We start from the raw sequence: 15,464 nt of genomic DNA, 5'->3' as shown, positions 1-15,464 counted from the left end.
GATACTGTACCAACACATGCAGTATCTAATTCAGAGATAACGTCTGGTATGATTTCTGGACTTTATAAAATGCTACTATCTTAATAAGTGGAAAAATATCCTCTATTTAAGTAAATTGGAAAGGGATATTGTGCCCGCTACTGACGACCAATGGACAAGCATACTTGAAGTGGTCAGATCTATATTCCTAAGAGAATTTTGCAGACGGTCACAACTATGTTTTATCTATTGGGAATATAAGACCACTCTGTTTCTCCACAAGATCGGCATACGTCCAGAGGTCAAAAGTCCAAAGTGCTTACCGGAATCTGCTGATCTTATACACGTTCTGCCAGATTATAAATATGTTTGGGGAGTAAAGTTATTATAATTGTATAATCAACAGCAGGTTTGGTCGGAGACGCCAAGGTTTTTCATTAGGGTATGTAGATGAATGGAGACTGGACACACATGGTAAAACTGCGGTGGGACGTTTATTGTCTCTTACACATGAATTGATAACATTTAGATGGATTCAAACGAACCCTGGCTGGTTGCAATACTCTTATCCATATAGTGAACACATACAGAAAATATGTAACAATGTGAAATATTCAATGCTAATGTTATATTGCTTTTTAAATACGCAATGTCTAATAGGAACTTCATATATTTGAATTCTAATTTAAGTTCTAACTTCCTTTCCCTTTCTCGTCTATTTGTCTTTAAATTTGACTGTCAGTGGTGTGTTTTCTTATACAGTTTGTAAAAATATATGGTTTCTCCCGGTGTGAATTTTTTGATGGACAAAATAAAAGGGATTTCCTTTTAAAACATTTCCCACATTCTAAACATCAATATGATTTCTCTCCTGTGTGAATTCTCTGATGTGTAACAAGACTCGATTTATATGCAAAACATTTCCCACATTCTGAACATGAAAAAGGTTTCTCCCCTGTGTGAACTCTCTGATGTGTAACAAGACTCGACTTATCTGCAAAACATTTCCCACATTCTGAACATGAATATGGCTTCTCTCCTGTGTGAATCCTCTGGTGTTGAACAAGATAGGGTTTATATGCAAAACATTTCCCACATTCTGAACATGAAAAAGGTTTCTCCCCTGTGTGAATTCTCTGATGAATAATTAAATCTGATTTCTGATGAAAACATTTTCCACATTCTGCACATGAAAAAGGCTTCTCCCCTGTATGAAATTTCTCATGTTTAACTAAATTAGATTTCTTTGCAAAACATTTCCCACATTCTGCACATGAAAAAGGTTTCACCCCTGTGTGACTTCTATGATGGACAACTAAATCTGATTTCTGATTAAAACATTTCCCACATTCTGAACATGAAAAAGGCTTTTCTCCTGTGTGAAATCTCTGATGTATAACAAAACTTGACTTATCTGGATAACATTTCCCACATTCTAAACATGAATATGACTTCTCCCCTGCATGAACTCTCTCATGTCTAACAAGCTCTGATTTCTGGTTAAAATATTTCATATTATTTCTATTTTCTGCACTTGATAATGGCTTTTTTGCTCTAAGAGTAGTGTGATTTTCATTGCCTTTTTTGTGACTTTTTTTTCCCTTAATAGTCTGTAATGAATCAGAAATTTGGACTTGTTTAAAAGGATCAGATGACAGATCTTTTCTGTGAAGGGATGATGGAATATCTGGAGGAGTAATGGCATTCACTTCAGTTATATCTTGTGTGACAGCAAGGTCTCCTGATGTAAAAATTTCTGATGTCACTTGTCCCTGTGATCTCCTGGTGCAGTCATCTGCCAAAAATAAAAAATATTATATTTGAATAAAATATCCTTCAATAATATATTTGTATAACATTTCTAAAATATATATATAGAAATTGTAAATTATGTAGACAAAACCAGTTGACAAACATTAGACCGAGTAGGGCATGATGTTCGACCCTGTTTGTTCGTTCTGCCTTCCAAATATTGGAATAATACACCAGCAAATAATATTATGTCGGCCAAAATTATACTAATAAAAACTTACCCAACAATTGAGTCTTTGAAAATGTCAACACAAAGGAAAAAAATGTTTTTTTTATTGCAATATTCCGATTTTTTTTTCCATAACTTAAATAGAAAAAAAGAAACAAAGTATCAATGTTTGGTATCGCTGTTCGCTGTAATCAGACTGATGTGGACAATTATGTCGCCAGCCCTTTTTACCACAAAATTAATGCCGTACAAGCAAAACAAAAAAAATGGCAGCAATGCATTTTTTCACCATTTTGTTCACTTAGAATTTTTTTCCCTGTTTTTCAGTACATTACATGGTAAAAGAAATTGTGTCATTCTAAACTACAACTTGTCCTCCAAACACACAAGCGCTAACACATGTATATCGACAAGAAAAAAAAGTTATGGGTCTTCGGAGAAGATAAAGAAAACAAAAAAAGTGCAAAAATGAGAAGTACTCTAGTTCTTAAAGGGTTAATGTCACCTAATCTTGTAATAAAGGGGGACTTTTATTTTCTGGCCTCTCAGACTCAGCCATAGATGGGTCCAGTACAAGTTCTTGTATAATGGACATTTGTAGAATTCTTAACAGAGAAAATATCTTTCTTGAAGGTAGAAATATCAGACCTTTATGAATTAAATGGAACCTGCCACCAGGTTTTCTCCATATAATGTACGACCACCGCCATTAGGGCCTCTTTTACAGCAATTTAGAATTCTTAAAAAAAGTCCCAAAACCAAACAGTAGATCCTAAAAAGGGGAATTAGAACTACCTGTAATTAGATTTCCAGGCTGTCCCTCAGGACAACAAACCAAGAGGTAGTCCTTCCTTGACCTATACAGGGACAGGATCACAGAGAGGATAAAAGGCCGCTCCCACCTCCACCCTCCAGTGTCTTTCAAATTACCACAGAAAGATGGAAGCAAATGATCTATACCAGTAATGGTGAACATTTTAGAGACCGAGTACCCAAACTGCAATCCAAAACCCACTTATTTATCGCAAAGTGCCAACACGGCAAAGTAACCTAAATATTGAGGTTTTAGTTTAGAAAAAACAACTGATACAAAGAGCAGACGAGGGCAGCATAGAGCAGCCATAGGAAGGAGCAGGGGTATGAGACCGCAGAAATAAAGAATGTGCTCACCCCCATCCTTGTATATATGCTGCCCTCCCCTCATCCTTGTATATATGCTGCCCTCCCCTCATCCATGTATATATGCTGCCCTCCCCTCATCCTTGTATATATGCTGCCCTCCCCTCATCCTTGTATATATGCTGCCCTCCCCTGATCCTTGTATATATGCTGCCCTCCCCTCATCCTTGTATATATGCTGCCCTCCCCTCATCCATGTATATATGCTGCCCTCCCCTCATCCTTGTATATATGCTCCCCTCCCCCCATCCTTGTATATATGCTGCTCTCCCCTCATCCTTGTATATATGCTGCCCTCCCCTCATCCTTGTATATATGCTGCCCTCCCCTCATCCTTGTATATATGCTGCCCTCCCCTCATCCTTGTATATATGCTGCCCTCCCCTCATCCTTGTATATATGCTGCCCTCCCCTCATCCATGTATATATGCTGCCCTCCCCTCATCCATGTATATATGCTGCCCTCCCCTCATCCTTGTATATATGCTGCCCTCCCCTCATCCTTGTATATATGCTGCCCTCCCCTCATCCTTGTATATATGCTGCCCTCCCCTCATCCTTGTATATATGCTGCCCTCCCCTGATCCTTGTATACATGCTGCCCTCCCCTCATCCTTGTATATATGCTGCCCTCCCCCCATCCTTGTATATATGCTGCCCCCCCATCCTTGTATATATGCTTCCCTCCCCCCATCCTTGTATATATGCTGCCCCCATCCTTGTATATATGCTGCCCTCCCCTCATCCTTGTATATATGCTGCCCTCCCCTCATCCTTGTATATATGCTGCCCTCCCCTCATCCTTGTATATATGCTGCCCTCCCCTCATCCTTGTATATATGCTGCCCTCCCCTCATCCTTGTATATATGCTGCCCTCCCCTGATCCTTGTATACATGCTGCCCTCCCCTCATCCTTGTATATATGCTGCCCTCCCCCCATCCTTGTATATATGCTGCCCCCCCATCCTTGTATATATGCTTCCCTCCCCCCATCCTTGTATATATGCTGCCCCCATCCTTGTATATATGCTGCCCTCCCCTCATCCTTGTATATATGCTGCCCTCCCCTCATCCTTGTATATATGCTGCCCCCATCCTTGTATATATGCTGCCCTCCCCTCATCCTTGTATATATGCTGCCCTCCCCTCATCCTTGTATATATGCTGCCCTCCCCTCATCCTTGTATATATGCTACCTTCCCCTTATCCTTGTATATATGCTGCCCCCATCCTTGTGTATATGCTGCCCTGCCCCCATCCTTGTATATATGCTGCCCTCCCCTCATCCTTGTATATATGCTGCCCTCCCCTCATCCTTGTATATATGCTGCCCTCCCCTCATCCTTGTATACATGCTGCCCTCCCCTCATCCTTGTATATATTCTGCCTTCCCCTTATCCTTGTATATATGCTGCCCTGCCCCCATCCTTGTATATATGCTGCCCTCCCCTCATCCTTGTATATATGCTGCCCTCCCCTCATCCTTGTATATATGCTGCCCTCCCCTCATCCTTGTATATATGCTGCCCCCATCCTTGTATATATGCTGCCCTCCCGTCATCCTGGTATATATGCTGCCCTCCCGTCATCCTGGTATATATGCTGCCCTCCCGTCATCCTTGTATATATACTGCCCTCCCGTCATCCTTGTATATATGCTGCCCTCCCCTCATCCTTGTATATATGCTGCCCTCCCGTCATCCTTGTATATATACTGCCCTCCCGTCATCCTTGTATATACAGTACAGATCAAAAGTTTGGACACACCTTCTCATTTAAAGATTTTTTCTGTATTTTTTAATGACTTTGAAAATTTTACATTCACACTAAAGGCATCAAAACTATGAATTAACACATGTGGAATTATATACGGTACTTAACAAAAAAGTGTGAAACAACTGAAAATATCTCTTATATTCTAGGTTCTTCAAAGTAGCCACCTTTTGCTTTGATGACTGCTGTGCACACTATTGGCATTCTCTTGATGAGCTTCAAGAGGTAGTCACCGGAAATGGTCTTCCAACAATCTTGAAGGAGTTCCCAGAGATGCTTAGCACTTGTTGGCCCTTTTGCCTTCACTCTGCGGTCAAGCTCACCCCAAACCATCTCAATTGGGTTCAGGTCTGGTGATTGTCAGGTCATCTGGCGTAGCACCCCATCACTCTCCTTCTTGGTCAAATAGCCCTTACACAGCCTGGAGGTGTGTTTGGGGTCATTGTCCTGTTGAAAAATAAATGATGGTCCAACTAAACGCAAACTGGATGGAATAGCATGCCGCTGCAAGATGCTGTGGTAGCCATGCTGGTTCAGTATGCCTTCAATTTTGAATAAATCCCCAACAGTGTCACCAGCAAAGCACCCCCACACCATCACACCTCCTTCTCCATGCTTCACAGTGGGAACCAGGCATGTAGAGTCCATCCGTTCACCTTTTCTGCGTCCCACAAAGACACGGTGGTTGGAACCAAAGATCTCAAATTTGGACTCATCAGACCAAAGCACATATTTCCACTGGTCTAATGTCCATTCCTTGTGTTCTTTAGCCCAAACAAGTCTCTTCTGCTTGTTGCCTGTCCTTAGCAGTGGTTCCTAGCAGCTATTTTACCATGAAGGCCTGCTGCACAAAGTCTCCTCTTAACAGTTGTTGTAGAGATGTGTCTGCTGCTAGAACTCTGTGTGGCATTGACCTGGTCTCTAATCTGAGATGCTGTTAACCTGCGATTTCTGAGGCTGGTGACTTGGATAAACTTATCCTCAGAAGCAGAGATGACTTTTGGTCTTCCTTTCTTGGGCGGTCCTCATGTAAGCCAGTTTCTTTGTAGCGCTTGATGGTTTTTGCAACTGCACTTGGGGACACTTTCAAAGTTTGCCCAGTTTTTCGGACTGACTGACCTTCATTTCTTAAAGTAATGATGGGCACTCGTTTTTCTTTACTTAGCTGCTTTTTTCTTGCCCTAATACAAATTCTAACAGTCTATTCAGTAGGACTATCAGCTGTGTATCCACATGACTTCTGCACAACACAACTGATGGTCCCAAACCCATTTATAAGGCAAGAAATCCCACTTATTAAACCTGACAGGGCACACCTGTGAAGTGAAAACCATTTCTGGTGACTACCTCTTGAAGCTCATCAAGAGAATACCAAGAGTGTGCAAAGCAGTCATCAAAGCAAAAGGTGGCTACTTTGAAGAACCTAGAATATAAGACATATTTTCAGTTGTTTCACACTTTTTTGTTAAGTATATAATTCCACATGTGTTAATTCATAGTTTTGATGCCTTCCGTGTGAATGTACAATTTTCAAAGTCATGAAAATACAGAAAAATCTTTAAATGAGGTGTGTCCAAACTTTTGGTCTCTACTGTATGCTGCCCACATCCTTGTGTATATGCTGCCATCCCCTCATCCTTGTATATATGCTGCCCTCCCATCATCCTTGTGTATATGCTGCCATCCCCTCATCCTTGTATATATGCTTCCCTCCCCTCATCCTTGTATATATGCTGCCCTCCCCTCATCCTTGTATATATGCTGCCCTCCCCTCATCCTTGTATATATGCTTCCCTCCCCTCATCCTTGTATATATGCTGCCCTCCCCTCATCCTTGTGTATATGCTGCCCTCCCCTCATCCTTGTATATATGCTGCACTCCCCTCTTCCTTGTATATATGCTGCACTCCCCTCATCCTTGTATATATGCTGCCCTCCCCTCATCCTTGTGTATATGCTGCCCTCCCCCCATCACTCACAGCGGGCGCAGGGCTCTGCTGCACTAATAACTGAATGTGTGCTGTCTGCAGGGTCGGCGGCAGGCGCAGAGCGGATTCTGGGCTCCTGCCCGCCTACGGCTCAGGAGACAGCACAGAGCTCATTGTTCCCCACCCCCCAGAGCACTCCCATCCCATATCCCGCCGAGGAGCGCCCTGGAGAGCGGAGGTCCAGCCGGCACTCCCGCCCTCCAGAGTGCTTTAGGCACAGCACCCCGCAGCCTCACAGAAGAAGCTGCCGGCCAGATATTACTCAGTCCCCGCCCCCTCAACACACAACAGGGGCTGTGGCGGAGCAGAGCTCCGGGCAGGAATCCTCTGCCGGGAGCTGTGCTCTGCCTCCCCCCCAAACACCTCCCCGCAGAAACCCCTCTAAGAAAAATAAAATAAAAAGTACCCAAAACAGAACACAACACACTACACAACCAGGGGGCATTGCGGCCCCCGTAATCACCGCAGCCCATCTATCGCCCATTCCCAGTATAAATACTCCCCAGATGGACACTACGCGGAGCTTACACGGTGTTCCAAATTATTATGCAAATAATATTTTCTCAGATTTTCCCAAATTACCTATATGAATTGCAGTCATTGTAATTTTCCAGTCAAATAACTATTAGAGTACAATTGAAAGGTTTTTGTACAAACTACCTATGATAACAGTATATTTTTAAAAAAATAAAAAACTCAAACTGCACTCAAAATGCATGTTCCAAATTATTATGCACAGCAGAGTTTTCAACCTTTTCATTTTAATGAAGAAAAAAAAAATGGTCATCTTTGAAATTATAAGCATTAGCAGGTTATTACAAACTGAAATCAAACAGTTTTCAACTCAAAACTTTATTCTAGGTGATGTTACATTTGCACATAGGACCCCTTGTTCGAAAGGAGCTTCTGAACTCTCTCGTCCATTGAATTTGTCAGGTTTTGGATGGTTTCTGCTTCAATTGTTTTGCATGAGGACAGAATACCCTCCCAGAGCTGTTGCTTAGATGTGAACTGCCTCCCGCCATCATAGACACTCCTTTTGATGATGCTCCAGAGGTTCTCAATGGGGTTGAGGTCACGGGAGCATGGGTGCCACACCATAAGTTTGTCCCCTTTTATGCCCATAGCAGCCAGAGATGCAGATGTGTTATGTGCAGCATGAAACGGGGCATTATCATGCATGAAAATGATCTTGCTGCGGAATGCACAGTTCTTCTTCTTGAACCATGGCAGGAAGTGCTGTTTGAGAAACTCAACATACATTATGGAGTTCATCTTTACCCCTTCAGGGATCCTAAAAGGGCCGACAATCTTTCTCCCCATGATTCCAGCCCAAAACATTACTCCACCTCCTTCTTGTTGGCGCCGTAGCCGTGTTTGCATGGGGTGTCCATCAACCAGCCATCCTCCACTCCATCCATCTGGACCATCGAGATCATTTCATGCATGATAATGCCCCTTCTCATGCTGCACATAACACATCTGCATCTCTGGCTGCTGTGGGCATAAAAGGGGACAAACTTATGGTGTGGCCCCCATGCTCCCCTGACCTCAACCCCATTGAGAACCTCTGGGGCATCATCAAAAGGAGTGTCTATGATGGCGGGAGGCAGTTCACATCTAATCAACAGCTCTGGGAGGGTATTCTGTCCTCATGCAAAACAATTGAAGCAGAAACCATCCAAAACCTGACAAATTCAATGAATGAGAGAGTTCAGAAGCTCCTTTCGAACAAGGGGTCCTATGTGCAAATGTTACATCACCTAGAATAAAGTTTTGAGTTGAAAACTGTTTGATTTCAGTTTGTAATAACCTGCTAATGCTTATAATTTCAAAAATGACCATTTTTTTGTTCTTTATTAAAATGAAAAGGTTGAAAACTCTGCTGTGCATAATAATTTGGAACATGCATTTTGAGTGCAGTTTGAGTTTTTTATTTTTTTAAAAATATACTGTTATCATAGGCAGTTTGTACAAAAAACCTTTCAATTGTATTCTAATAGTTATTTGACTGGAAAATTACAATGACTGCAATTCATATAGGTAATTTGTGAAAATCTGAGAAAATATTATTTGCATAATAATTTGGAACACAGTGTAAACGCTTCAGCGCCCATCTTCGCCTCCTCCATATACCCCTATAATAGCGCAGCGACGCACGCGCTTGACACCGCTATAGCATCGCAGCGCCCATTTGATCATTTATCAGTTAATGTTCCCCTGACGCACTCCAGCTGGCCACAAATAGCACCGACATGTCCCAGCGGGACGCGTGTAAATGGCGCAGAACCCCCCATACACCCTCATGGACAGAGAGACACCAGGTGTACTCGCTCCAGGCGAACTTGCCGTAGTTCCTCCTCCGACAGATCTACGCCATCGCACACAAGTCACCGGCGAAGGAAACGGTATTATCAAACAAAGCGGAGATCGGCATCCCACTGGAGGTCAAGGTCCTCAAGGTGGCGCTCACCATCCTCCATTTCAGAGATATCGAGCGCATCGTCGAGCCCCAATAGCCGCTTGCACCGATCCCGTCCTCCGGGGGACAGAAATGGTACAATGGCACCCTCCAGAGCTTACAGCCTGCACGATGCAGATATTTCACGCAGGTCTACGAGCAGAGGCACGCCGCTCACCCCGATCGAGACTGGTGCCGGAGTTCCTCCACACATCGGAGACCCTCCCCCAGCCGCAGGAATGGGTGAGTGCAATATAAGGATAACTGAAATGGGAAATAGTAACACCAACTTAATAGCGGCCCTTAAGGCCCTGGTCGAACAACTATCCGCGCCACCAGGCGCAATACATAATTCTACGAAAACAACTCCACTACCATTAGCCAGCGTACACAAGGACGCATTCTTTTGTGGGATCAGCCTACTAGGTTCACACATAGACGAGGAAACAAGAATTAAAATATGGAATAATGACTACATCGACATTTGGTCACTAGTATCCACGAACCAACATACTATAGACAAAGAGAGAAGGATAGCCAACAGACCATTCGACAGAAACAGACAAAAGGTCGCAAAGACAATGAGTAACTGGTTACAGGCATTCTCTGTGGTAGGTTGTATAATGGGCCAAAAGCATCCGGAACGATCCTCGGAACTATTCATATACCAGAATAAGATGTATAACTCGTCCAAAGCCCACAGCGGTTCAGCATGGTGGCGCTACGACGAAGAGTTCCGGAGGCGGTTGGCCCTGCAACCACAGCTGGGCTGGGGGTTAAAAGCTACAGACGTATGGTTACGACTAATGCTGTCACAGAAGCAACATCCCTTTCCAACAACGGCTACTGGACAACTGGCAACAGCAGGCCAAAATTCAGTGGTCGTACGTAGACCAGGGGCCTGCTGGCAGCATAACGAGGGACACTGTCGTTTTTACGCCTTATGCAGATACAAACACGAATGTTCTGCCTGCGGGGGAGCCCACCCCGCGGCAAGATGTTCTCGTCCCGCAAGCAAATTATCAATTAAACTCCCGCAGTCAGAATCCAAGGACCCCGGTGAGCGTAAACGCGATAGGCCCCTGGCTAGACCAATATCCTAAGAAAGACGCGGCGGGGCAGTTACGTTTTGGTTTCACATCCGTTTTTTCCATCCCTTTCAAACTTAATAAATCATCCACATTTGCAAATAACCTTAAATCTGCAAGAGAGCACCCCGAAATACTTAGGCAAAAAAAATACAAAAAGAAGTAGCCCTAGGCAGAGTAGCGGGTCCTTTCCCAACACCACCATTCCGTAACCTAAGAGTTTCCCCTCTGGGAATAATCCCCAAAAAAGAGACAGGCTCATTCCGGCTTATCCATCATTTATCTTACCCAAAAGGAGAGTCTGTGAATGACGGTATTTCGTCTGAAGACGCCTCAGTCTCCTACGCGTCGTTCGACAGAGCAGTAATGTTAGTACGCAATGCGGGGCCCGGAGTGCTGCTCGCTAAATCCGACATAGAATCCGCCTTTCGCCTACTTCCAGTACACCCAGATTGCTACCACCTGTTGGGATGCCAAGTGGACAATGAATACTTCTACGACACTTGCCTCCCAATGGGTTGTTCTATATCCTGTTACTACTTTGAGCTATTTAGTTCTTTCCTGGAATGGGTGCTGAGGTACGAAAACGGCAGTAAGTCCGTCACACATTACCTGGATGACTTCCTATTCGTCGGACCCAAAGATTCAAATCAATGCCAGTCATTACTCAACGAATTCACAAACATCGCGCAAAGGTTCGGAGTTCCATTATGCTCAACAAAAACCGTGGCCCCAACAAAGCTGTCTTTCTTAGGCATCAAAATCGATACCACAGCAAGGTTGTTCCTCCTCCCAACGGAAAAAATACAACTAACACTACACCTCATCGAGCAATTTTGCGCGGCACGAAAAGTAACACTACAACAGATGCAAGTGTTACTGGGTCTCCTCGTGTTTGCGAGCCGGGTGATGCCAGTCGGAAGGTTTTTTTCTCATCGTTTATCCCTTGCAACAAAATGTGCATTAAAACCGAGTCAGTCATAAAATCAGAATCACCAGGCAGCTTTGGGCGGACTTAGAGGTGTGGAAAACCTTGTTACAATCATTCAACGGGCACACGTTATTTATGTCAGAGGAGCAGTCCAATATTGAATTAACATTATTCACTGGGGCAGCAGAAGCGGGCGGATATGCAGCCATACTAGATAACCAATGGTGCATGGGCTTATGGCCTCAGTACTGGAACTCTTCTCAATAGTGGTAGCAATAGAAATATGGGGCACGCACCTGGCGAACAAAAATATACACTTCATAACAAGAAACACTAGCCTAGCGCACTGCATAAATAAGATGGCATCATCGTCTCTCCCAGTGCTAAGCCTACTACGCCGGCTAGCATTCCTGTGCCTAAAACACAATATATGGGTCCGCGCTAGCCACGATGCTGAGGGGTCTAATGCAGCTGCTAACGTTTTATCACAATTCAATTGGCAGGTTTTCAGAGAGCTCCTCCCCAACGCACATCCGTCGGGCACCACTTTCCCCCAATCCCTCTGGGATATAGTGGCGAACAACTGATGCCATTAATCAGAACGTCAGTCGCCCCGTCGACGTGGCAAGCTTACGGTAAGGCATGGGAAGAGTGGACACGACTAGTAGCAGGCAGACGGGTTGACCAATGTGAACAAGCCAGGTTACAAGTCACCATAGAATTTCTCCACCAGTTAAGGATGAGGGGCATATCAGGGGTGTCGGCGCAGTGGTGGCTGACCGGAGTGGCATTTCATTTCCAACTACTGAATTGGGGGGATATGACAAAGAGATTCATCATTACACAAGCCTTGAAAGGGTGGAAAAGGGCTCAGCCAAGTCAGGAGTGCAGACGTCCCGTGTCACTAAAACTGCTTTCACAAATCATATCCCTAACACCAGTAACATGCCACTCACAATTTGAAGCGACACTACTGTCTACTGCATTTGCGATCGCCTTCTTCGGGGCGCTACGCATAAGCGAATTAGTCCCTCAATCCAAAATCATCACCAATGGAGGCTTATTACACCAGTATGTAGTCATAGCCAATAATGCAATACGCCTACGCAAATCCAAAACGGACCCAGAGGGCAGGGGCACTTGGGTGCTTTTACAACCCACTAACAGTACACTGTGTCCGGTAACAATAGTAAAAACATATATAACCATCAGGCCACAAAGTAATTTCTTCCTATCACACATTGACGGATCCCCGTTGACGAGATACCAGTTCCAATCAATATTTAATAAATGCCTAACATCAGCAGGGTACCACCCCAAAGATTACAGGACACACTCATTCCGCATAGGCGCAGCCACGGAAGCAGCTAGAGCAGGACTGTCAGAGACGGAAATGCAGAGGATAGGCAGGTGGCGATCCGCGTGTTTTGCAAGATACATAAGACCGGACTTGTTATCCTAACGTGGTTTGTTTCTTTTACAGGTGACACAAAGCCAACAGTGTGGGTGATAGGCCACTCGTACATATACTGGGCAGAAAAGAGGGCGAAAGTCCGCTCAGGCGGGAGAAATATGGGGTTTCATAACACATTTCAACTGGAGAGGTATTAGAGGTCTGCGATGGCCACAGATACTAATGGAGGTGATCGGGATAGGGAGAGAAGCGACAGGTCCGGTCATATTAGTTATACACGCCGGAGGAAATGACCTTAGTCATTACAAGAGCGCAGAATTAATAGCTATAATGAAGCTAGACACTGAGCGCTTCAGAGCATTTTTTAGAAAACTAACGATAGTATGGTCGAAGATGGTGCCGAGAGCAGTATGGCGAGGTGCGCGAGACATCACGGCCATCGAACGGACAAGGCGGCTAATAAATATTCGGATGGCAAAATTTGGAAAAGAAATAGGTGGTGTAGTGATACGACACAGAGCTGGAAGGAGATAAAGCAGGCCTCATATGGCCCGACGGTGTTCACCTAACCGATATTGGACTGGACATATTCCTTTTAGGACTCCAGGACGGAGTGGAACAAGCATTAATAATGATGGGTGGGGGTCGGAGTCCTGCATACGAGTAAGCGGGATCCTCCGTTGCCTGGAAATAGAAAGGACATGTTGGACAGTTACATTTGTTGGCCAAATTATTTTGGAAAATAAAATGCCTTTCTAATGGAATGAGTATAAAGAGTTAATAAAGCTGTGACCAATCCTCACCCATCCAGTTGTAAGAGTTACATTATTGTATTGTTAAGGGGGGGGAGAGCGGTAGGGGGGCTGAGCGTCGGGTTTGGTTGGGGGTCCTCACAGTCTTGTATATATATCCTGCCCTCCCCCCATCCTTGTATATATGCTGCCCTCCCCTCATCCTTGTATATATGCTGCCCTCCCCCCATCCTTGTATATATGCTGCCCTCCCCCCATCCTTGTATATATGCTGCCCTCCCCCCATCCTTGTATATATGCTGCCCTCCCCCCATCCTTGTATATATGCTGCCCCCATCCTTGTATATATGCTGCCCTCCCCCCATCCTTGTATATATGCTGCCCTCCCCCCATCCTTGTATATATGCTGCCCTCCCCCCATCCTTGTATACATGCTGCCCTCCCCTCATCCTTGTATACATGCTGCCCTCCCCTCATCCTTGTATATATGCTGCTCTCCCCTCATCCTTGTATACATGCTGCCCTCCCCTCATCATTGTATATATGCTGCCCTCCCCTCATCCTTGTATATATGCTGCCCTCCCCCCATCCTTGTATATATGCTGCCCTCCCCTCATCCTTGTATATATGCTGCCCTCCCCTAATCCATGTATATATGCTGCCCTCCCCTCATCCTTGTATATATGCTGCCCTCCCCTCATCCTTGTATATATGCTGCCCTCCCCTCATCCTTGTATATATGCTGCCCTCCCCTAATCCATGTATATATGCTGCCCTCCCCTCATCCTTGTATATATGCTGCCCTCCCCTCATCCTTGTATACATGCTGCCCTCCCCTCATCCTTGTATATATGCTGCCCTCCCCTCATCCTTGTATACATGCTGCCCTCCCCTCATCCTTGTATATATGCTGCCCTCCCCTAATCCTTGTATATATGCTGCACTCCCCTCTTCCTTGTATATATGCTGCCCTCCCCTCATCCTTGTATACATGCTGCCCTCCCCTCATCCTTGTATACATGCTGCCCTCCCCTCATCCTTGTATATATGCTGCCCTCCCCTCATCCTTGTATATATGCTGCACTCCCCTCTTCCTTGTATATATGCTGCCCTCCCCTCATCCTTGTATATATGCTGCCCTCCCCTCATCCTTGTATACATGCTGCCCTCCCCTCATCCTTGTATATATGCTGCCCTCCCCTCATCCTTGTATATATGCTGCCCTCCCCTCATCCTTGTATATATGCTGCTCTCCCCTCATCCTTGTATATATGCTGCCCTCCCCTCATCCTTGTATATATGCTGCCTTCCCCTGATCCTTGTATATATGCTGCCCTCCCCTGATCCTTGTATATATGCTGCCCTCCCCTCATCCTTGTATACATGCTGCCCTCCCCTCATCCTTGTATATATGCTGCCCTCCCCCTAATCCATGTATATATGCTGCCCTCCCCTCATCCTTGTATATATGCTGCCCTCCCCTCATCCTTGTATATATGCTGCCCTCCCCTCATCCTTGTATACATGCTGCTCTCCCCTCATCCTTGTATATATGCTGCCCTCCCCTCATCCTTGTATATATGCTGCCTTCCCCTGATCCTTGTATATATGCTGCCCTCCCCTCATCCTTGTATATATGCTGCCCTCCCCCCATCCTTGTATATATGCTGCCCTCCCCTGATCCTTGTATATATGCTGCTCTCCCCTCATCCTTGTATATATGCTGCCCTCCCCCCATCCTTGTATATATGCTGCCCTCCCCTGATCCTTGTATATATGCTGCTCTCCCCTCATCCATGTATATATGCTGCCCTCCCCCCATCCTTGTATATATGCTGCTCTCCCCTCATCCTTGTATATATGCTGCCCTCCCCCCATCCTTGTATATATGCTGCCCTCCCCTGATCCTTGTATATA

General features: G+C 44.9%; 1 protein-coding gene across 3 annotated transcripts in view; it reads right to left on the bottom strand.

Annotated features, from left to right (window-relative positions):
• Positions 1-461: 461 nt before the first annotated feature.
• LOC141270664 (oocyte zinc finger protein XlCOF7.1-like) overlaps positions 462-15,464 on the bottom strand; it is a 53,721-nt gene continuing 38,718 nt past the window's right edge. For all 3 annotated transcript variants that reach the window (XM_073680758.1, XM_073680761.1, XM_073680760.1), the window contains exon 7: positions 462-1,774. In XM_073680758.1, coding sequence (XP_073536859.1) covers positions 834-1,774 — 941 coding nt within the window. In that variant the 3' untranslated portion in view covers positions 462-833. The remainder of the gene's footprint in view (positions 1,775-15,464) is intronic.

Source organism: Phyllobates terribilis, unplaced genomic scaffold (genome assembly GCF_046119375.1).
Source record: "Phyllobates terribilis strain yellow unplaced genomic scaffold, ASM4611937v1 Scaffold_5__5_contigs__length_657084704, whole genome shotgun sequence".
In the NCBI taxonomy this organism is placed as follows: domain Eukaryota; kingdom Metazoa; phylum Chordata; class Amphibia; order Anura; family Dendrobatidae; genus Phyllobates; species Phyllobates terribilis.
Note: the sequence above shows the minus strand (reverse complement) of the source record. Positions and strands in the feature narration are given on the sequence as shown.